Below are 22,131 nucleotides of genomic sequence, written 5' to 3'. Positions count from 1 at the left end.
GAAACCTTTATCCCCACTCGCTGTTTCCTGCCCATTAGACAATTCTCTATCAATGCCAATATACTACCTCCAACACCATGGGTGTAATGACTTAATCTTTTTGATGTATCTTGTTGAATGCCTTCTGAAGTCCAAATGTAATACATCACTGGTTCCTCTCAACCCATTTCACAGAGTGCACAGTGCAGAAGAGGCTCTTCAGCCCATTAAGTATGCAACTTCCTTGAAAAACTCTAATAATTAATCAGACACAATTTCCTTTTCACGAAGCCATGCTGGCTGTGCTTGATTAGATTATCATTTTCTATATGTGCTGCTATTACTTCCTTAATAATTGATTCCAACATTTTCCAACAATAGATGTTAGGCTAATCAACGCATACTTCCCTGCTTTTTGCCTCCCTGCCTTTTTAAATAGGGGTGTCACATTGGCAGTTTTCCAAACCTCCGATGCTTCTTCAGAATCCAAGAATTTTTGGAAAATTACAACCAATGCACCCAATATCTCTGTTGCTACTTCTTTTAGGATCCTAGGCTGCAAGCCACCAGGGCCAGAATTATCTGTCTTTAGGCCTTTAGTTTGTCTAATGCTACTCATCTAGTGATGGTGAAGATAATTAATTTCTCCCCCCAAATTCTGTTGTATTAATGAGATGTTCAAAGTATGTTCCCTTGACCTCATTAATATAGATTATAACCCTGACAAAATATAAATTACAAAACAAAGACTTTACAAACCATAAGTGGTCCTCTAAATTCTCATTGTCTGTACTCACCCAATCAGCAGCTTCCACTTGCCCCTCATGAATTTTGAATACTAAAATCACCTCAGGGGTTCTGCCTGTGGATTAAGTGAGGGGTCGCTGGGCTGCACTTCTTAAAAGTTTTCCCACTGCACTGCTCATCTGCTCCTCATTCTCTGATCTCTGGTGCTCAGTATTGTAAGAGTTACTTAAAGCCTTTCTTTCCACTTACGCTGTTGTTTGCCCATCACTGCCCACAACCTTTAATATCCCTCCCACTCTAATCCCACTTCCTTCGCACCCCACAACCTTTAATTTCCAAGTCAAAATAATCCCACTCTCCATACATCAATATCTCAACCAGTGCAAACCTACTCCTCCCCTACTAACCCCCCCCACTTCAATGTCACACCAAGTCTAAACGCACTCTTCCTCTTAGTCTCTACCCACCTAAGTAATCTGCTCACTCTTATCCCCACTCTGGGACAATACCCACACTTTAATATCCAACCCAATTCAATGTCACTCCTCACTCACTCCTGCCACCCACAAATATCTCATCCAGCACTATCCCATTCCCTCCCCCTCACCCTCCACACCTTTTAATATTCCATTCAGCCTAATACCACATTTCCCTCACTTGGTATAATTTGTGCATGGATACTTTTGCATTCAATTTCCCTCGCAATCAATGACATCATTCAATCAACTTTCCTAATTACTTGCTATACCTGCTCACTAGCCTTTTACAACCCATGCACCAAGACGCCCAGATCCCTCTGCATCTCAGAGCCCTGCAATCTCTCACCATTTCAATAATATGCATCCCACCCAGTGGAATCCCACTCTGCCCCTAAGGTCCCCACACCCTTTAGAATCATACAGTCTAATCCCATATCTCTTGCAGCCTTTCAATTTATTTATTCATTCACACTGCTAGGGTTCCAGACCAGAACCCCAAATTACATTAGGATGCCAGACTTAGACTCCAACAATTTTTCTATTTTGGCATAAATTAAGGAAAGGATCCTTCCTTCCAGGGATGATTCCACAAAGTAGGGATACTTGAAAACAAAGCAAAATTTAAGAATACAGTTTAAATATAGCTCTTAACAAATGAAGCAGCTTAACTATTGACAGTTGAACAATATCGAAAAAAGTGAGGAAACAACTGTGAGGTTATTTCTGTTCCAGTTCCAAATACACCCCAATCATGCATAAATCAAATTCACTAATAAATACAGTTAGCAAACCCAGGCCAACTTGCTTTAACATTTGTTAATAGTCTTGAAATTGTCAAAGATAGAGTTTCTACAACATAAGAAATAGGAGCAGAAGTAGGCCATCTAGCCCTTCGAGCCTGCCCCGCCATTCAATAAGATCATGGCTGATCTGAAGTGGATCAGTTCCACTTTCCCGCCTGCTCCCCATAGCCCTTAATTCCCTTATCTATCAGAAATCTACCTACCCGTGACTTAAACATATTCAACGAGGTAGCCTCCACCATTTCAATGGGCAGAGAATTCCAGAGATTCATCACCCTCTGAGTGAAGAAGTTCCTCCTCAACTCTGTTCTAAACTGCAGCCCCCCCTCTCCCTCCCTTATTTTGAGGCTGTGCCCTCTAGTTTTGGTTTCCTTTCTAAGTGGAAAGAATCTCTCTACCTCGACCCTATCTAGCCCCTTCATTATCTTCTAAGTCACTATAAGATCCCCCCCCAGCCTTCTAAACTCCAACAAGTACAGGCCCAGTCTATTTAATCTCTCCTCATAAGCTAACCCCCTCATAACAAAGAACAACCCAGCACGGGAAACAGGCCCTTTGGCCCAACGAGCCCATGCTGCCATCTTAACAAAGCATTTTCCTACACCTACCTTGCCTCGTGTGTATGCTAATTGTACCCCTACTGTAACCAGATTCAGGGGAGAATAGTGTAGGGCCAATTTGGTACACCAATCAGCCTAAAAGCACATCTTTGGGGTGTGGGAGGAAACCAGAGCATTCAGAGGAAACCCACGTAACCACAGGGAGAATGCGCAAACTCCCACAGACACCGGCCCAAATCCATGTATCTGCACAGCTAGCAGTGATAGTCACTGAGCTGTTGTGGTGCCCATCTGCTGGTCCAGGTTTAAGCACACACCACAATGCGAAGTACTAGGCCACTCTCGAAACATCCAAGAGCAGCCCACGCGTGACCCACCGTGTGCATGCCCCTCGTTTGACAACAAGGTGGACCTACACACCTGCGGATTAAAAGAGACAAAACATTAACATGTAGTATTACATTTCCAGTATCGTCCCGAGGCTCTGACCCTTTTCAAAACCGTCGCCTATAACCGTCCATCCCTGTGTCACTCATGTGCCTATCTAAGTAAACCTTAAACAAGTCCGGTATCTCTGGTATCAGCCTGGTGAACCTTCTCTGTGCTCCCTCCAAGGCCAATATATCCTTTCGCAAATAAAGGGACCAAAACTGCACACTATACTCCAGTTGTGGCCTCACCAGTGCCTTGTACAGTTGCAGCAAGACCTCCCTGCTTTTATATTCTATCCCCCTCGCTATAAAGGCCAGCATTCCATTCGTCTTCTTGATCACCTGCCGCACCTGCAGACTGGGTTTTTGCAATTCGTGCACAAGGACCCCCAGGTCCATCTGCACAGTAGCATGCTGCAACTTTTCACCATTTAAATAATATTCCATCCTACTACTATTTCTTCCAAAGTGGATAACCTCACGTTTGCAATGGATAACCTCACATTTGCCTGAAAATCTTCTAACTTCAGGCTTTAGCTGCAAACTAAACTGCTTTCTACAAAAGCTTTTTTTCTCTGCTGCACATCCAGGACTGCACATTAACTACATCATCACATGACGTGTCAATCACGCTAATCAGCAATTCCGGGGCGGGCGGGGGGGTGGTTTCTTTCGGATCAAACCAAGTGAACAAACTTAAATTACATTCGGACAAAGAAAAAGGGGGCGAATCCCCAAAAGGAGGGGGAACGGCCCGAACAGAAACAAAAAGTACAAAGGAAACTTAAGACGAGTCAAATCAAAATGTGATTATCGGGGTCTATAAGGCACCTCAGCCCCTGCGGTGCCCAACGGGCATGGAAGGCCTCGACTGCGCCCACGGACACCGGGTGCTCCCTCTCCAGGGACACCCGGCCGCGAACATAGCCGCGGTAGAGGGGCAAGCAGTCGGGACGGACGGCCCCGCAGCAATTCCAGGGGAACTTAAGTCCATTAACTCAACATAACCACTTGCAAGCCTAAAATGAGTACTTATCCTGCTCTCTGAGCGTCTGTGTTGCATTCCATTGCCTGCAGCATAAAGTTCAATTTTTAAAGACTGTCTTAAACACAAGTAATACATATACACACATATTAATTGCGCCACTGTCATCACAATGCGATGTGGACATTGCTGGCTGGGCCAGCATTTATTGCCAATTCCTAATTGCCCTTGATGTGAGTGGCTTGCAAGGCTACTTTGGAGAGCATTTTTTTTAAATACATTCAACCACATTGCTGTAGCTCTGGAATCACATGTCGGCCAGACCCAGTAAGGATGGCAGATTTTTTTCCTAAAGGACATTCATGAGTCACATGGGTTTTTATGACAATGGACAATGGTTTTATGCTTGTCACTTTTAATTCCAGATTTTTATTGAATTCAAATTTCACGATCTGTGATAGAATTGAAAGTGGGTTCCCAGAGCATTACCCTGAATCCCTGGATTACTAGCCCAGTGACAATACCACTATGCCATTTCCCCACCCTCCCCCGCTCCCACCCAAACAAATATCTCACACAGTACTATCCCATTCTCCCCCTCACCCTCCACACCTTTTAATATCCCATTCAGCCTAATACACATTCCCCCTTAACTCTGTATAATTTGTGCATGGATACTTTTGCATTCAGTTTCCTTCACAATGATAACCTCTACCAACTTTCCTAAATACTTACTGCACCTGTATACTAGCCCTTTACAACCCACGCTCGCAGAAGCCCAAATTCCTCTGCATTCTTAGACCTCTGCAATATGACAATATACATCTCTATGATTCTTCCTGCCAAAATGAACAATTTCACATTTTCACACATTTTACCCTATTTGCCAGATCTTTGCCCGCTCACTTAACCTGTCCATGTCCCTTTGTAGCCTTCTTATGTCCTCTTCATAACTTACTTTCCTACTTATCTGTGCCATCAGCAAATTTGACAACCATTCCATCTATCTGTTTACCCAAGACATGGATATGAATTGTAAAGAGTTGACTGATCCCTGTAGGACACAACTCATCACATCCTGCCAACCAGAAAAAGAGATTCATTTATGCCAACTAGCCTATCATCTATCCATGCTAATATGTTACCCCCTACACCATGAGCTTTTTCACGCAATGATCTTTGATGTGGTGCCTTCTAGAAATCTAAGTACAAACATCCACCAGTTCACCTTTATCCACAAGACAAGTGACTTTCTCAAACAAGGGTCATGTGCTTTCTTACATCACTGTGTGGGCGGTATTGCACCCAGAACGGATTAACTAAAAGTTGCTGTCTGAGTTGGAAGAAGGCATGTTTTAAGCCAGCTTTAAAACGGGGTTCGTATAGGCTGTGCTTGCTGCTGCAACCAGTTAACTAAATGATTGACTTGTTGGATTTCATTTGATTGATTATTGTTACATGTATTATTAGCATACAGTGAAAAATATTGTTTCTTGTGCGCTGTACAAATAAAGCATACTGTTTATCGAGAAGTAAACGAGAAAATGCAGAATGTAGTATTACAGTCATAACTAGGGTGTAGAGAAATATCAATTTAATGCAAGATAGGTCCATTCAAAAGTCTGATAGCAGCAGGGAAGAAGCTGTTCTTGACTCGGTTGATACATGACCTCAGGTGAGGTGTAACAGATATCTGGGAGAGGTAGTACCTCTGGTGGGGGAAACATGTCTTGTCCTTTTCAGGGTGGTTTGTCCACCCTTTGTACCCCATCTGGCACTCAGCTCTCACCTGTGGCTTCCCGTAGCTGTTTGCATGCGACAGCGGCCACATCCCAGGCAACGGCTTCGACAAGCCAGCTAAACCAGGTGAGGGTAGCTGACGGTCTCAACCCTCGGTGAGATAGGGAGATGTCTATATGAAGACAGACTCTGGTGGATTGAGCAGACGAGACCAATGGAAGGTCCAACGGTCAAGACGGCAGTTTCTGCAAGCGTCATGGAACGCGAAGAGCAGGACAAGATACAGAAGATGTCCTGGTCATCCACTGCACCAAGTCCCATCTCCAGCCATCTTGACTCTTGTCTTGCTACTGGATCCAGATGGGAATTGGGAAGAGAGAGTGAGGTTGAAGCTGCACAACTCTCCCTCACTTTAATCCAAATCAAGCGCGAGTCTCAACACCATCATCATCATCGTCCTGTTCAATCTTTGAAGTCCTGTGGCGATGGGTGAGCGACGAAGCAGCAGGTGCGGATACGCTGGGAGCTATAGACACAGGCCTGCACGCAGGCGGCTCAGGTCTAATGGTCGTTTTCCGCTAACCGAAGCAGCAGTAAAACTCGGCAACTACCTGGGCGACTGAGCAGTCCTCTTCAGGAACGCACTGCTCACCTTTGTAGATGAGGAAGGGGCAAGGAAAGGTGCCCTAAACATTACTTGCTTCATTACACCCTGGCCAGTTTACCACAGCTGGCAGAGATCCCATCTTGTGGTCGAACAAACAAAATAAAACACAAGGTGACACTGCTCACCATTGGCACTTGGAACGTGCGCACGCTTTTGGACAACCCTACAGCAGACAGACCAAAGAGAACAGCCTTAGTTGCCAGAAAGCTTGCAAGATACAACATTGACATTGCAGCCCTGAGTGAAACTCGTCTTGCCAACATAGGTCAGTTGACTGAAACTGGAGGTGGATACACTTTTTTTCTGGAGCGGTTGCGGCAGCGATGAGCCTCGTGATGCTCGAATTGGATTTGCCATCAGGAGTCACCTTGTTCAGAAACTTGATAGTCTACCCAAGGGTGTGAATGACCGGCTTATGACATTACAGCTTCTACTACAGAACAGAAGTCAAGCCACCCTGATCAGCGCCTATGCCCCCACAGTGAACAATCTGGATGAGGTGAAAGACAAGTTCTATGAAGAACTAGATGCCCTACTATCAACAGTGAGCAGTACCAACAAGCTGATTTTTCTTGGCGATTTCAATGCAGGAGTAGGGTGTGACTCTGCAATCTGGCAGGGAGTCATTGGGAGGCATGGAGTGGGCAAGTGTAACAGTAACGGCCTACTCTTAATGAAGACCTGTGCAGCACACAACCTCTTCATCACCAATACAACCTTCCGTCTGCCTACCCGTAACAAGACCTCCTGGAAGCACCCCCGCTGTAAGCATTGGCGTCTTATCAACTATGTCACTGTTAGGAGAAAAGACAGGCAGGATGTCAGAGTGACCAAGGTCATGTGTGGTGCTGACTGCTGGACAGATCACAGGCTCATTGTCTCCTAAATGAGGCTCCTCATCAGGCCCAAGAGGTGACCACAAGGAAGCAAGGTTATGAAAAGAATCAATGCGGCCAAGCTAAAGAACCCCAGCATAGGTTCAGCATTAGCTGAAGTCTTAGAAATCAAGCTTGCTGACCTGCACCTCACAGGCAACGTTGAGGACAACTGGAAATGCTTCAGGGATGCTGTCCATTCATCTGCATGAAGATGCTTGGGCCCTCGACCCACAAGCAGCATGATTGGTTTGATGAGAATGATGAGGAGATACAGGCTCCACTTGTTGAAAAGCACCGTTTTCATCGGGCCTGTCAGAACGACCCATCATTAGCTGCCAAGAAAAATACTTCTACTAATGCTCGCAGGACAATCCAGAATAAACTGTGTAAAATGCAGGATGCCCGGCTGAGCATCAGGCAGATAAGATAAAGGATACGGTGACAGAGACGACTTGAAATGGTTCTATGAAGCCCTCAACACTCTCTGCGGACCTCAATCTCTCAGGGTCTCCCCTCCTGAGTACAGATGGTACAACTCTCATTACAGAGAGGGCTCAGATCCTGCAGAGATGGTCTGAACACTTTGAAGCTGTCCTCAACTGACTGTCATCTATTAACAATGAGGCAATTCCCCAGGTCGATATCAACAACACCATGGATGACCCACTGAAGTCACGAAAGCTGTCAGCCAGCTATCCAATGGCAAAGCCCAGGGGCAGATGCCATACCCACAGAGATCTATAAAGCTGCTGGTCCTGCACTTATCGAGAAGCTCACCAAGTTGTTCCAGTCCTTTTGGAAGCAAGGATCCATTCCTCAGGAACTTAAAGATGCTTCCATCGTACACCTCTACAAGAGGAAGGGCAATCGGCAAGTATGCAACAACCACCGAGGAATCTTGCTGCTCTCCATCACAGGAAAAACCGTCGCAAGAGCCCTGCTAAATCATCTGGTCACTCATCTGGAGCTGGGCCTGCTTCCAGAGTCACAGTGTGGCTTCTGCAAAGACCGTGGGACTACTGACATGATATTGGCTGTGCGCCAACTTCTGGAGAAATGTCAGGAGCAGAATTGCGAGCTCTACACAACCTTTGTTGACCTCATGAAAGCCTTCAACACTGTGAGCTGACAAGGCCTGTGGAGGATCATGTCAAAGTTCGGCTGCCCCCCCCAAATTCATTCAGATGGTAACCCAGTTCCATGATGGCCAGAGTACTGGATGGCAGAGAATCCTCTGAGGCATTCCCTGTCACCAGTGGTGTCAAACATGGCTGTGGGCTCGCATCCACACTGTTCAGCATGATGTTTACTGCCATGCTGAATGATGCCTTCCAGGACAGGGCTGCTAGAATCAGCCTCAAGTACAGAGTGAATGGGAAGCTCTTCAACCTGAGGAGACTTCAAGCTATTAACAAAGTGAAGCAGACTGTTCTGAGAGACTTCCTCTTTGCCGATGACTGCACCCTGTATACTGGCTCAGAGCCAGAGATGCAAGACAGTATGGACAAATTTTCCACAGCTTGTGACAACTTTGGACTCACCATCAACATTAAAAAGACTGAAGTCATGCACCAGCCTGCTCCACATGCACCGTACACAGAACCCATGAGCACAATCAAAAGGCAGAAACTACAGGCAGTGGACCAGTTCACTTATCTTGGCAGCACCCTCTCCCAAGCAGTGACTATTGATACAGAAGTTAACTGCAGAATAGCAAAGGCAAGTTCTGCTTTTGATAGACAGGGCTCCACTGTATGGGAACGCCAACGAATCAGCCCAGCAACAAAAGTGAAGGTCTACAGCGCCGTGGTACTCACTACCCTCCTGTATGCCTGTGAAACGTGGACTGTGTATCGAAGGCATGCAAGACAGCTCGATCATTTCCACTTGACTTGTCTTCACAGAATATTACACATCAGATGGCAAGACAAAGCACCAGACACTGAAGTTGTCTCTAGAGCAAGTCTACCATCAGTCCACGCACTGCTGATGAGAGCACAGACCCGGTGGGCAGGTCATGTCATCCATGTGCCAGACGAGTGCATACCCAAGCAGCTCCTTTTTGGGGAGCTCTCTGCTGGAAGATGCTCGCATGGAGGGCAAAAGAAACATTATAAAGACACACTCAAGACCTCCCTGAAATTGCTAGACATAGACATGACCACCTGGGAAACGCTAGCATAAAACCGCCCTACCTGCCGCTGCCTCATCCACAAAGGCTGCCAAGCTTACGAAGCAAGGTGCATTGCTGAAGCACAACTTAAGCGTGAGCTGCACAAGTCCAGAGCCACCAGCACAACAACTACAGTTCCTATACAAGCCTATCCAATATGTGCCAGGATATTCCGTGCCCAAATTGGCCTGATCATTCATGTTTGGACACACCGAATCCAGCCTCAAAATGACTAAGGGTGTCAACGTCCTCATTGATCATGATGGATGAACAACAATGTGACCTCAGACTTTTGTATCTTTTTCCTGACGGAAGAAGGTGGAAGAGAGAATGTCTGGGGTCATGGCTGCTTTGCTGAAGCAGCAGGAAGTGTAGACAGAATGAATGGATGGGAGGCTGGTTTGCTTGATGGATTGGGCTACATTCACAACCTTTTGTAATTTCTTACAATCTTGGGCTGAGCAGCAGCCATAACAAGCTGTGATACAACCAGAAAGAATGCTTTCTATGGTGCATGTGAAAGTTGGTGAGAGTCGCAGCTGACATGCCAAATTTTCTTTGTCTTCTGAGAAAGTAGTGGTGTTGTTGGGCTTTCTTAACTATTGAGTCAGCATAAAGTGACGAGGACAGATTGTTGGTGGTCTGGACACCTAAAAACTTGAAGCTCTTGTCCCTTTCTTCTTTATCACCATTGATGTAGACAATTTACGCTTCCTGAAGTCAACGACAATCTCCTTCATTTTGCTGACATTGTGGGAGAGATTATTGTTGCCGCACCACTTTGCCAGATTCTGTATCTTCTTCTTGTACTCCGTCTCGTCATTGTTTGAGATCTGACCCACTACGGTGGTGTCATCAGCAAAGTTGAAAATCGAAATGGAGGGGAATTTGGCCACATAGTCATAGGTGTATAAGGAGGTGTAGGGCAGGGAGCTGAGAGTACATCCTTGTGGGGCACCAATTTTGAGGATGATCATGGAGGAGGTTTGTTGCCTGTCCTTACTGATTGTGGGCTGTGAGTTAGGAAGTTCAGGATCCAGTCACAGATGAAAGAGCTGAAGCCCAGGCCATGGAGTTTGGATATGAGTTTCGTGGGAATAATGGTGTTGAAAGCTGAGCTGTAGTTAATAAATAGGAGTCTGACACAGGTGTCTTTGTTATCTAGGGTTGAGTGCAGGCCAGAGAGATGGCGTCTGTTGCAGCGGTAGGCAACTTGTAGTGGATCCGGGTAGTCCGGGAAGCTGGAATTGATTAGTGCCATGACTAGCCTTTCAAAGCACTTCATAATGATGGATGTCAGAGCCACCGGCTGACAGTCATTAAGGCACACTGCTTAGTTTTTGTTAGGTACTGGGATCAAGGTCGTTTCTGAAAGCAGATTGAGACCTCAGGCTTTCAGAAGCTAGATTCAGACAGTGTAAATTCTGGTCATCTTACAGTGCTTACTTTAGAAACATAGAAAAACTACAGCACAAACAGGCCCTTTGGCCCCCAAGTTGCACCGAATGAGTCCCTACCTACTAGGCTTACCTACAACCCTCAATCTTACTAAGTTCCATGTACTTATCCAGAAATCTCTTAAAAGACCCTATCGAATCAGCCTCCACCATCACTGCCGGCAGCCGATTCCACTCACCCACCACCCTCTGAGTGAAAAACTTATCCCTGACATCTCCTCTGTACCTACTCCCCAGCACCCTAAACCTGTGACCTCTTGTGGCAACCATTTCAGCCCTGGGAAAAAGCCTCTGAGAATTCATTCCATCAATATCTCTCAACATCTTATACACCTTTACCAGGCCACCCCTCATCCTTCGTCTCTCCAAGGAGAAAAGACCAAGCTCTCTCAACCTATCTTCATAAGGCATGCCACCCAATCCAGGCAACATTCTTGTAAATCTCCTCTGCAACCTTTCTATGGCTTCCACATCCTTTCTGTAATGAGGCAACCAGCACTGAGCACAGTGTCCAAGTGGGGTTTGATCAGGGTCTTATACAGCTGCAGCATTATCTCCCGACTCCTAAACTCAATTCCTTGATTGATGAATGCCAGTACACGATACGCCTTCTTAACCACAGCCTCCACCTGTGAAGCTGCTTTGAGCATCCTATGAACCCGGATCCCAAGATTCTTCTGATCTTTCACACTGCCAAGAGTGTTACTCTTAGTATTATATTCTGTCATCCTATTTGACCTGCCAAAATGAATCACCACACACTTATCTGGGTTGAAGTCCATCTGCCACTTCTCCGCGCAGTCTTGCATCCTATCAATGTCTCGTTGCAACTTCTGACATCCCTCCACACAATTCACAACACCTCTAACCTTTGTGTCATTGGCGAACTTCCAACCCACCCCTCCACTTCCTCATCCTGGTCATTTATAAAAATCAGAAAGAGCAAGGGTCCCAGAACAGATCCCTAGGGCACTCCATTGGTGACCGACCTCCATGCAGAAAAAGACCCAGCTACAACCACTCTTTGCCTTCTCTGGGCAAGCCAGTTCTGAATCCACAAAGCAGTGTCCACTTGGATCCCATGCCCCCTTACTTTCTCAATAAGCCTTGCATGGGGCACCTTATCAAACACCTTGCTGAAGTCCATATAAACTACATCTACTGCTCTTCCTTCATCAATGTGTTTAGATACATTCTCAAAATATTCAGTCAGGCTCGTAAGGCATGATCTGCCTTTGACAAAGCCTTGCTGACTATTCTTGATCATACTATACCTCTCCAAATGTTCATAAATCCTGCCTCTCAGGATCTTCTCCATCAACTTACCAACCACTGAGGTTAGACTCACTGGTCTATAATTTCCTGGGCTATCTCTTCTCCCTTTCTTGAATAAAGGAACCACATCCGCAATCCTTCAATCCTCTGGAACCTCTCCTGTCTCCATTGATGACGCAAAGACGCCAGAGGCTTAGCAATCTCTTCTCTCACCTCCCACAGTAGCCTGGGGTACAACCCATCCAGTCCTGGCGACTTATCTAACTTGTTGCTTTTTGAAAGCTCCAACACATCCCCTTTCTTAATGTCTATCTGCTCAAGCTTTTCAGCCCGCTGCAAGTCTGCACTACAACTACCAAGATCCTTTTCCACTGTGAATACTGAAGTAAAGTATTCGTTGAGTACCTCTGCTATTTCTACTGGTTCTATACAAACTTTCCCACCGTCACACTTGATAGGTCCTATTCCTTCGCGTCTTATCCTCTTGCTCTTCACATACTTGTAGAATGCCTTGGGGTTTTCCTTAATCTTGCCTGCCAAGGCCTTCTCATGTCCCCTTCTGGCTCTCCTAATTTCCTTCTTAAATTCCTTCCTACTAGCCATATACTCTTCCAGATCTCTAACATTACCTAGCTCCCTGAACCTTTTGTAAGCTTTTCTTCTTAACTAAATTCATTACAGCTTTTATGCACCACGGTTCCTATAACCTACCATAACTTCCCTGTCTCATTGGAATGTTGCTGTGCAAAACTCCAGACAAATATTCCTTGAAAATTTGTCACATTTATTTTGTAAATTTCCCTGAGAAAACCTCTTTCCAATTTATGCCTCAAATTTCCTGCCTGATAACCTCATAGTTCCCCTTAATTCCCCTTACTCCAAATAAACACTTTCCTAGCTTGTCTGATCCTATCTCTCTCCAATGCCAATGTAAAGGAGATAGAGTTATGATCACTATCCCCAAAATGCTGTCCCACTGAGAGATCTGACACCTGTCCAGGTTCATTACCCAATACCAAAGCAAGTACAGTCCCTCCTCTTGTAGGCTTATCCACATACTGCATCAGGAAACCCTCCTGAACACACCTAACAAACTCCTCCCCATCCAAACCCCTTACCCTAGGGTGCTTCCAATCGATATTTGGGAAATTAAAGTCTCCCATCACGACAACTCTGTTATTATTACATCTTTCCAGGATCTGTTTCCCAATCTGCTCCTCAACATCCCTGTTACTATTGGGCAGCCTATAGAAAACACCCAGTAAAGTTAATGACCTCTTCCTGTTCCAAACTTCCACCCACAGAGCCTCCGTAGACAATCCCTCCATGGCGTCCAATCTTTTCTACAGCCGTGACACTATCTCTGATCAACAGTGCCACTCCCCCACCTCCTTTGCCTCTCTCCCTGTCCCTTCTGAAACATTTGAAACCCGGCACTTGAAGTATCCGCTCCCGTCCTTGAGTCACCCAAGTCTCTGTAATGGCCACCACATCACATTTCCAATTAGCGATCCATGCTCTAAGCTCATCCATTTCGTTCACAACACTCCCTGTGTTAAAATAGACACATCTGAAACCTTTGGTCTGAGCGCTCCCCTTCTCCATCACCATTATCCTCCCTCTCACCCTGTCAACAAGCTCTCTCTGTTTGTGAGCTAACCTCCTCTCTCCCAGTCACTTCACTTTGATTCCCACCCCCCAACCATTCTAGTTTAAACTCTTCCCAGTAGCCTTAGCAAACCTCCCTGCCAGGATATTGGTTCCTCTGGGATTGAAGTGCAACCCGTCCTTTTTGTACAGGTCACACCTGCCCCTAAAGAAGTCCCGATGATCTAGAAACCTGAATCCCTGCCCCCTGCTCCAATCCCTCAGCCACGCATTTATCCTCCACCTCGTTCCATTCCTACTCCCGCTGTCGCATGGCACAGGCAGCTATCCCGCGATTACTACCTTTGCAGTCCTTCTTCTCACCTCTCTACCTAACTCCCTATATTCTCTTTTCATGACCCCTTCCCTTTTCCTACCTATGTCAGCGTACCAGTATGTACCACGACCTCTGGCTCCTCTCCCTCCCACTTCAGGATATCTTGGACACGATCAGAAACATCCCGGATCCCAGCACCTGGAAGCAAACTACAATTCGAGTTTCTCAACTGCCTCCACAAAATCGCCTGTCCAACCCCCTCACTGTAGAGTCCCCTATCACTACTGCTTTCCTCATCCTTTCCTTACCCTTTGTTTGCATTGGAGTGCTGCTACTCTGGGCTGTAGTAGAGTATGTAAGTTGGAGTTACATAGAACATAGAACATAGAACACTACAGCACAAACAGGCCCTTCGGCCCACGAGTTGCGCCGATCACATCAACACTTAGCGCCGATCACATCAACACCTAAAGTTTGGTGACTGAGTGTTAGGATACAAGATCTGAAATCCCAAGGTGAGTTATGAAGTTAGAACAGACCCCAACTATTTGCTATCTTGGCATTCATGCGAGGATATGATGTTTGACTCCAGGCACAATTCTACTGACAAACTGGAAAGCTTTTATCAAAACAAATGTTATTTAACAACACTGTTTAACTGTAAAAAATGTATTTGCTTAACATTTAACATTTGAACAGTACTTAAAAATGACAAGATACAATTTTTAATGTATCTAATGTATCTCTATTAGTTCCCATTCAAACAATATCCCTCTCTCAGACTTGAGTTGGTGGTGGGGCTGGGACCTTAAAGTCTTTTAATAAGTATCTGGTTCTGCACCTTAAGCTGCAGTGCTATGGGCCATGAATAGGAAGATGAGATTAGAAAGAGCACTTGGATATGCGTGGAGAAGGTGGGACAAATGGTCCCTTTCTGTCCTGTATCATTTCAGTGGTTCTATTAACCCTGGATGTGCCAGACCCTTGTACCACAGTAGAGGTTTAGAGCTTGATTATACAAATGACAATTGAAGCTGGGATAATTGTTACATTTAAAACTGGATTGGTGTGGAGTTCGGCTGTAGGTCAGAAATGCTCCAATAGAAAGTCCAAACAGGCTTAAGGGTTGACTTCTGTTCTTTTGGCTGTTGATGTCTTTCTATTGCCAATCTTGTGATTGATTGGGACTCTCAGTTCCTCCTTTGAGCTTATTTCATTTCAACATTCCATGGAAAATTTGTCAGCCTAGAAAAGTTTAATCTCTGTTCAGAGACTGTTGTATATCAGTGCAATTGCACAATTGCAGTGAGTTGGCAGGGTGGAGAGTCAGGAGGCAATTTCAGTTAAATACTGGGGTTTGTGAATGGAGGGGAATTAAATGGTGAAATCTGCAAGTAATAGCTGATACTTTTTGTACAGTTGGTTTTAGAGCGCACTTGCTACTTTTATGTAATTGACCCTTCAGTCAAATATATCACCCAAAATATGGAATTTTTGACAGTGTAGCACTACACTGCACTGGGAATGTCAGCCTAGTTAATGGGCTAATTCTCTGGAGTGCAACTCGGACCAATGTATTTCTGACTCTGAGTCAAAGCTTATTGAAGAATGCGTAGAAAGGAACATGTGTTCTTTCTGGAGGAATGACCTGTAACCTTCTGTGTGTAATTCAGGGAGTTCTCCAGAGAGAGAGAGAAGGCCAAGTCACGGGGAGATTTCCAGAAGTTCAGGGAGAAGCAGCAGTTGGATGAAGATCTGAAAGGTTACCTTCACTGGATCACACATGCTGAGGATATTGACCTGGATCACATCAAACATGGAGAAGGTAAGGAGCTGAGTGAGTCCTTAGGGTCACAGACAGTCGTCTAAGCCTGAGACATTTCCAACCCAACGCTGCAAGTTATTCAGGAAATTTGGTGCCCCACAGCTGTGATCTATCCCTTAAGTTGCCCAACTTGCCAGAAATCTTATTGTTTCGCCTGTAGGTGCTTCATTACATGCCAATCTCTAAAGGTTTGTGCCTAAGGTTTCTGTCTGAGAACATCTTGTTACACCAAACAAAATCATCAGCTTTTAATCCTATTTCCTTCCTACATGTCTTCAAAGAGCACTCCTATCTCTGAGTCACAGGTCATGGATTCAGGTCCCACTTCAGAGAGTGAGCAGAAAACCCAGTGAAGTATAATGGAATGCTGCAATGTTGGTGCTGTTCTTTGCGTGAGATGTTAAATCGAAGCCCCCATCTCCTCTCAGTTGTAGTGAACCTATGGTAATTTTCAGGAAGAGTAGGGAACTTTTCTCTGGTGTCCGCGCCAATATTTATCTCTTGATCAACAACACCAAAACAGATTACTTGCTCTGCTCACTATCATTGTCGTTTGTAAGATCTTGCTGTGCAATGTTTCCGACATTCCAACTGGGACTACTGTTAGAATACCAGTCGGAAACTCAAGGTATATTATGAAGTCAGACTAGGTCCCAATTATTTTGGCATTATTTCTATTTGGCAGCACAGTGGTTAGCACTGCTGCCTCACAGCGCCAGGGACCCGGGTTCGATTCCAGCCTTGGGTGAGTTTGCACATTCTCCATGTGTCTGCGTGGGTTTCCTATCAGTGCTCCGGTTTCCTCCCATAGTTCAAAGATGTACAGGATAGGTGGATTAGCCATACTAAATTGCCTCTTAGTGTCCTAAGATGTGTAAATTAGGGGGTTTGTGGGGTAAATATCTGGGATTATGAGGATAGGGCAGGGGGTTGGACCTCGATAAAATGCTCTGTCGGAGAGTTGGTGCAGACTCAATGAGCCAAATGGCCTTCTGCACTGTAGAGATTTGATTCTATATTCCATTGGTGTAAAGAAAGATGTTTCAATCCAGATGTAATTCTATTGACTCACAAGGAAGCTTTTTATCATTTAAAAACACAATCTAATTATAACAAACGTATTAGCTTAACCTTTAACAATTGAATAATACTTCAACATGACAAGATACTAACTACTAACCTATCACTATATGTTCCAATAAAGCAATATTTCACTCATAGGCTGAAACCACTTTTTAAAATTAGTTAGCAAAACACAGGCACAGTTGCTGTAACTTAGGTTGCCAGCCCTGAAGGTCTCAGGCCTTTTCGGGGAGGGAGAGAGAGAGAGACACACTGCTTTCTTCTGACAGTCCAGGCAGCAACTTTTTGCATTTTAAAATGAAACTGAAAACTTTTCTTTCCTGCAAGATTAGCTCCTCCTATTAGTCACATGATTCTGTTTACCAAGCTAATCAAAACTCGACTCTGAAACGCCAGGGGGAATCCAAATAAACACAATTGCATTAGCTCTGGTTAAACAAACACTTGTGTTTAAAATGAATACTTATCCTGTGCTCCCAGCTACTAACTTAAAGGTATTCCTTTACAAATCTGCACCCTGCAAAACAGATCTGAGTTTTAAATGTACTGCTTACAAGAATCATGAGACAAGTATATTTCTTAAAGGCATAGTATCATCACACTACGCTCCTGAAGTACTTAATTGGCTTTGAGATGACCTGCGATTATGAAAGCCACTATATAAATGCAAGGCTTCTTTTATTAGGAACTTATATGCCCACCTGAGAAGGGAAAGCTGGAACTTGAAAGTGTGTGAATATTGTGATTGTGTCTTCCTCTCTGCAGGGATATTAACATCAGATGAAAGTGGCTCCATGGCCTCTCAGGAACTGCTTGAAATGGAGGGAATGAGTTTACTTTCACGCATCAAGTAAGTCAGCATTGACCAATCACAGTCCCTTACTTATTACTGTGTGAAGGATCAGCATCAACTGGTCATCTTGGTTTTGTGGAGTTGAGGGAGGTGGAGAAGGGCTGATACAATGACGGAATGAGTTTTTTTTTCTGTCCTTTTGATCAGTATTGTTCATGGATTTAGATTTGGAACCTGAAGGTCATGTGTTCAAATCCCACCAAAGCAAGTTGAGGAATTAAATTCCAAAATACCTATCAGCCGTGGTTCTGTCGAAGCTCATACCTCAGTCTGTCATTAAGACAGCACCGGACTGTCATCAATGCAATGCATGCAGACATATTCTGTATGCCTCCTAGCAGAAAGAAATAGAAGAACCTTCCCAACATTAACTGGGGTCGTCAAAATGTGAAAGGTTTAGAGGAAGTAGAATGTTTAAAATGCATCCAGGAGAACCTTTGAAGCCAGTACATAGCAAGTCCTACAAGAGAGGGGACGGTCCTGGACTTAGCTTTAGGCAGCAAAGTCGGGCAAATGGTTGAAGTATCACTAGGGAGCATTCTGCAGATAATAATCATAACTCTGTTAGATTCAAGATTGTTTTGGAAAAGGACAAGGATGGGCCTGAAATCAAAGTCCCAAAATGGGGGAAAGGCTGATTTTAATAAGATTAGATTTGATTGGCCAGAGCGTACTGGGAGCAGACACGTGTAGGCAAACCTGTGACAGAACAGTGGGACACGTCCAAAAAGGAAATCCAGATAAATGTGAAGTGATGCATTTTGGTAGATCTAATGCAGGGGGAATTATACAATAAATGGCAGAACTATCAGTATAGACACACAGAGGTGTGTAAGTCCACAGATCCTTAAAGGTGGCAACACAGGTGGAAAAGGTAGTGAAGAAGGCATATGGCATGCTTATCTTTATTGAACGGGGCATAGAGTATAAAAGTTGGCATATAATGTTGCAGTTATATAGAACGTTGGTTAGGCCACATTTGGAATACTGTGTCCCGTTCTGGTCGCCACACTACCAGAAGGATGTGGAGGCTTTGGAGAGAATGCAGAAAAGGTTTACCAGGATGTTGCCTGGTATGGTCTTAGCTATGAGGGGAGATTGAGTAAACTAGGGTTGTTCTCCCCTGAAAGACAGAAGTTGAGGGGCAACCTTACAGAAGTTCATAAAATTATGAAGGGCATAGATAGGGTGAACAGATGGGACTACGATGTTGTGGTCATTGCGGAGACATGGTTAGAATAGGGACAGGAATGGTTGTTGGAAGTTTTGGAGTGTAGATGTTTCAATAACAGTAGGGAAGGTGGTAAAAGAGGTGGAGGATTAGCATTGTTAATCAAGGATAGTTTAACGGCTGCAGGAAGGCAGTTCAAGGGGGATCTGCCTACTGAGGTAATATGGACAGAAGTTAGAAATAGGAAAGGAGTAGTCACGTTGTTAGGAGTTTTTTATAGGCCCCCAAATAGTGATAGAGATGTGGAGGAAGAAATTGCAAATCAGATTATGGATAGGTATGGAGGTTACAGGTTAGTTGTCATGGGTGACTTTAACTTTCCAAATATTGATTGGAACCTTTATAGGTCAGATGGGGCAGTTTTTGTACAGTGTGTGCAGGAGGGTTTCCTGACACAATGTGTGGATAGGCTGACAAGAGGTGGGGCCACATTGGACTTGCTACCAGGTAACAAACCAGGCCAAATGTTAGATTTGTTTGTGGGTGAGCACTTTGGAGATAGTGACCACAATTCAGTGTCTTTCATTATTGCAATGGAGAGGGATAGAGCCATCTAGCAGGGCAAGGTTTATAATTGGGGGAGGGGTAATTATAATGCGATTAGTCAAGAATTAGGGAGCATAAGATGGAAACTGAAACTGTCAGGGAAAGGGACAAATGAAAAGTGGAGCTTGTTCAAGGAACAACTACTACGTGTCCTTGATAGGTATGTCCCTGTCAGGCAGGGAGGAAATGGCCGAGTGAGAGAACCATGGTTCACAAAAGAGATTGAATGTCTTGTCAAGAGGAAAAAGGAAGTGTATGTAAGGATGAGAAAACAAAGTTCAGTTGGGTTGCTTGAGGGTTATAGGAATGAGCTACGAAAAGGCCTAGGAGAGCTAGGAAGGGGGATGAGATGTTCTTGGCGGGTCGGTTCGAGGAAAATCCCAAGGCTTTTTACACTTATGTGAGAAATAAAAGAATGACCAGGATGAGGGTAGGGCTGGTCAAGGATAGTAGTGAGAACTTGTCCATGGAGCCAGAAGAGATAGGAGAGGCGATGAATACTTTTCTTCAGTGTTCACCAAGGGCCATGTTTTTGAGGATGAGAGTGTGATACAGGCTGATAGGCTGGAGGAGGTAGGTGTTCTGAGGGAAGATTTTGAAAAACCTGAGGGTCGACAAGTCCCCTGGGCCAGATGGGATATATCCTAGGATTCTTTGGGAGACAAGGGAGGAGATCGCAGAGCCTTTGGCTTTGATCTTGGGATCCTCACTGTCCACGGGGATTGTGCGAGAGGACTGGAGAGAGAGTGGCGAATGTTGTTTGCCTCTTCAAGAAAGGAAATGGGAATGACCCTACTAATTATAGGCCGGTCAGTCTTACTTCGGTGGTCAGTAAGTAAATGGAAAAGGTCCTGAGGGATAGGATTTATGACCATTTGAAAAGATGCAGCTTAATCAGAGATAGTCAGCATGGACTTGTGACAGGTAAATCTTGCCTCATAAGTTTGATTGAATTATATGAGGAGGTAACTAAATATGTGGATGAAGGTAGAGCAGTTGATGTCATATACATGGATTTTAGTAAGGCATTTGATAAAGTTCCCCATGGTAGGTTCATGAAGAAAGCAAGGAAGTGTGGAATTGAGGGAAATTTGGCCAATTGGATAAGTAAGTGGCTATCTCATGGAAGACAGAGGGTGGTGGTGGATGGAAAATTTCCAGACTAGAAGCCAGTTACCTGCTGTGTCCCACAGGGATCAGTGCTGGGTCCTCTGCTATTTGTGATTTTTATCAATGACTTGGAAGAGAGGCTGAAGGATGGGTCAGTAAATTTGCTGATGACGCCAAGACTGGTGGAGTAGTGGATGAGGTGGAGGGCTCTTGTAAGCTGCAAAGAGACATTGATAGGATGCAGAGCTGGGCTGAAAGATGGCAGATAGTGTTTAATCCTGGTAAGTGTGAGATGACTCATTTTGGTAGGACAAATTTGAATGTGGATTTCAGGGTCAACAGCAGGGTTCTGGGGAATGTGGAGGAACAGAGAGATCTTGGGGTTCATATCCATAGATCTCTGAAGGTTGCCACTCAAGTGGATAAAGCCGTGAAGAAGGTCTATAGTGTGTTAGTGTTTATTAACAGGTGGTTTGAGTTTAAGAGCCGTGGGGTTATGCTGCAACTATACAGGATCTTGGTGAGACCACATTTGCAATATTGTGCGCAGTCCTGGTCACCTCATTATAAGAAGGATGTGGAAGCATTGGAGAGAGTCAGAGGAGATTTACCAGGATGCTGCCTGGTTTGGAGGGTAGGTTTTATGAGGAAAGGTTGAGGGAGTGGAGGAGGATGAGAGGCGACTTAATAGAGGTTTATAAAATGATGGGGATAGATAGAGTTGTCGTTCAGAGACTATTTCCTTGGGTGGATGTAGCTGTTACTAGGGGGCATAACAATAAGGTTCATGGTGGGAGATATAGGAGGGTTGTCTGAGGTAGATTCTTTACTCAGAGAGCGGTTGGGGTGTGGAATGGACTGCCTGCTGTGATAGTGGAGTCGGACACTTTAGGAACTTTCAAGCAGTTATTGGATAGGCACATGGAGCACACCAGAATGATAGGGAGTGGGATAGCTTGATGTTGGGATTGGACATAGCTTGACACAACATCGAGGGCTGAGGGGCTTGTACTGTGCTGTACTGTTCTATGTTTCTATGTTAAGCATTTTCCCAGGTCGGAAATGACAAACACAAGGGCTTACAAGTTCAAGGTAAGGGGGGCAAGGTTCAATACAGATATGCGAGGGATGTATTTTACACAGAGGGTGGTGGGGGCCTGGAATGCACAACCAAGCAAGGTGGTTGAGGCAGGCATGCTTGAATCATTTAGGTCAAATCTAGAAAGCCACATGAACAGACTGGGAATAGAGGGATACAAACAGATGGTCTAGATAGGAACACATGATCGGTGCAGGCTTGGAGGGCCGAAGGGCCTGTTCCTGTGCTGTTTTGTTCTTTGTTTACTCTGCACAGGGCTCGCAGGCAGAAAGAGGTTTGACAGCGA

The 22,131-nt window shown here is 44.9% G+C and overlaps 1 protein-coding gene across 3 annotated transcripts in view; it reads left to right on the top strand.

Annotated features, from left to right (window-relative positions):
* Positions 1-22,131, top strand: part of LOC145338628 (voltage-dependent L-type calcium channel subunit alpha-1S-like) — a 421,023-nt gene that overhangs the window by 64,427 nt on the left and 334,465 nt on the right. For all 3 annotated transcript variants that reach the window (XM_080183005.1, XM_080183003.1, XM_080183004.1), the window contains exons 7-8: positions 15,772-15,923; positions 17,772-17,856. In XM_080183005.1, coding sequence (XP_080039131.1) covers positions 15,772-15,923; positions 17,772-17,856 — 237 coding nt within the window. The remainder of the gene's footprint in view (positions 1-15,771; positions 15,924-17,771; positions 17,857-22,131) is intronic.

The sequence above is a fragment of the Carcharhinus amblyrhynchos genome, unplaced genomic scaffold (assembly GCF_965287045.1).
Source record: "Carcharhinus amblyrhynchos unplaced genomic scaffold, sCarAmb.v2.hapA chromosome_113, whole genome shotgun sequence".
NCBI lineage: Eukaryota > Metazoa > Chordata > Chondrichthyes > Carcharhiniformes > Carcharhinidae > Carcharhinus > Carcharhinus amblyrhynchos.
Note: the sequence above shows the minus strand (reverse complement) of the source record. Positions and strands in the feature narration are given on the sequence as shown.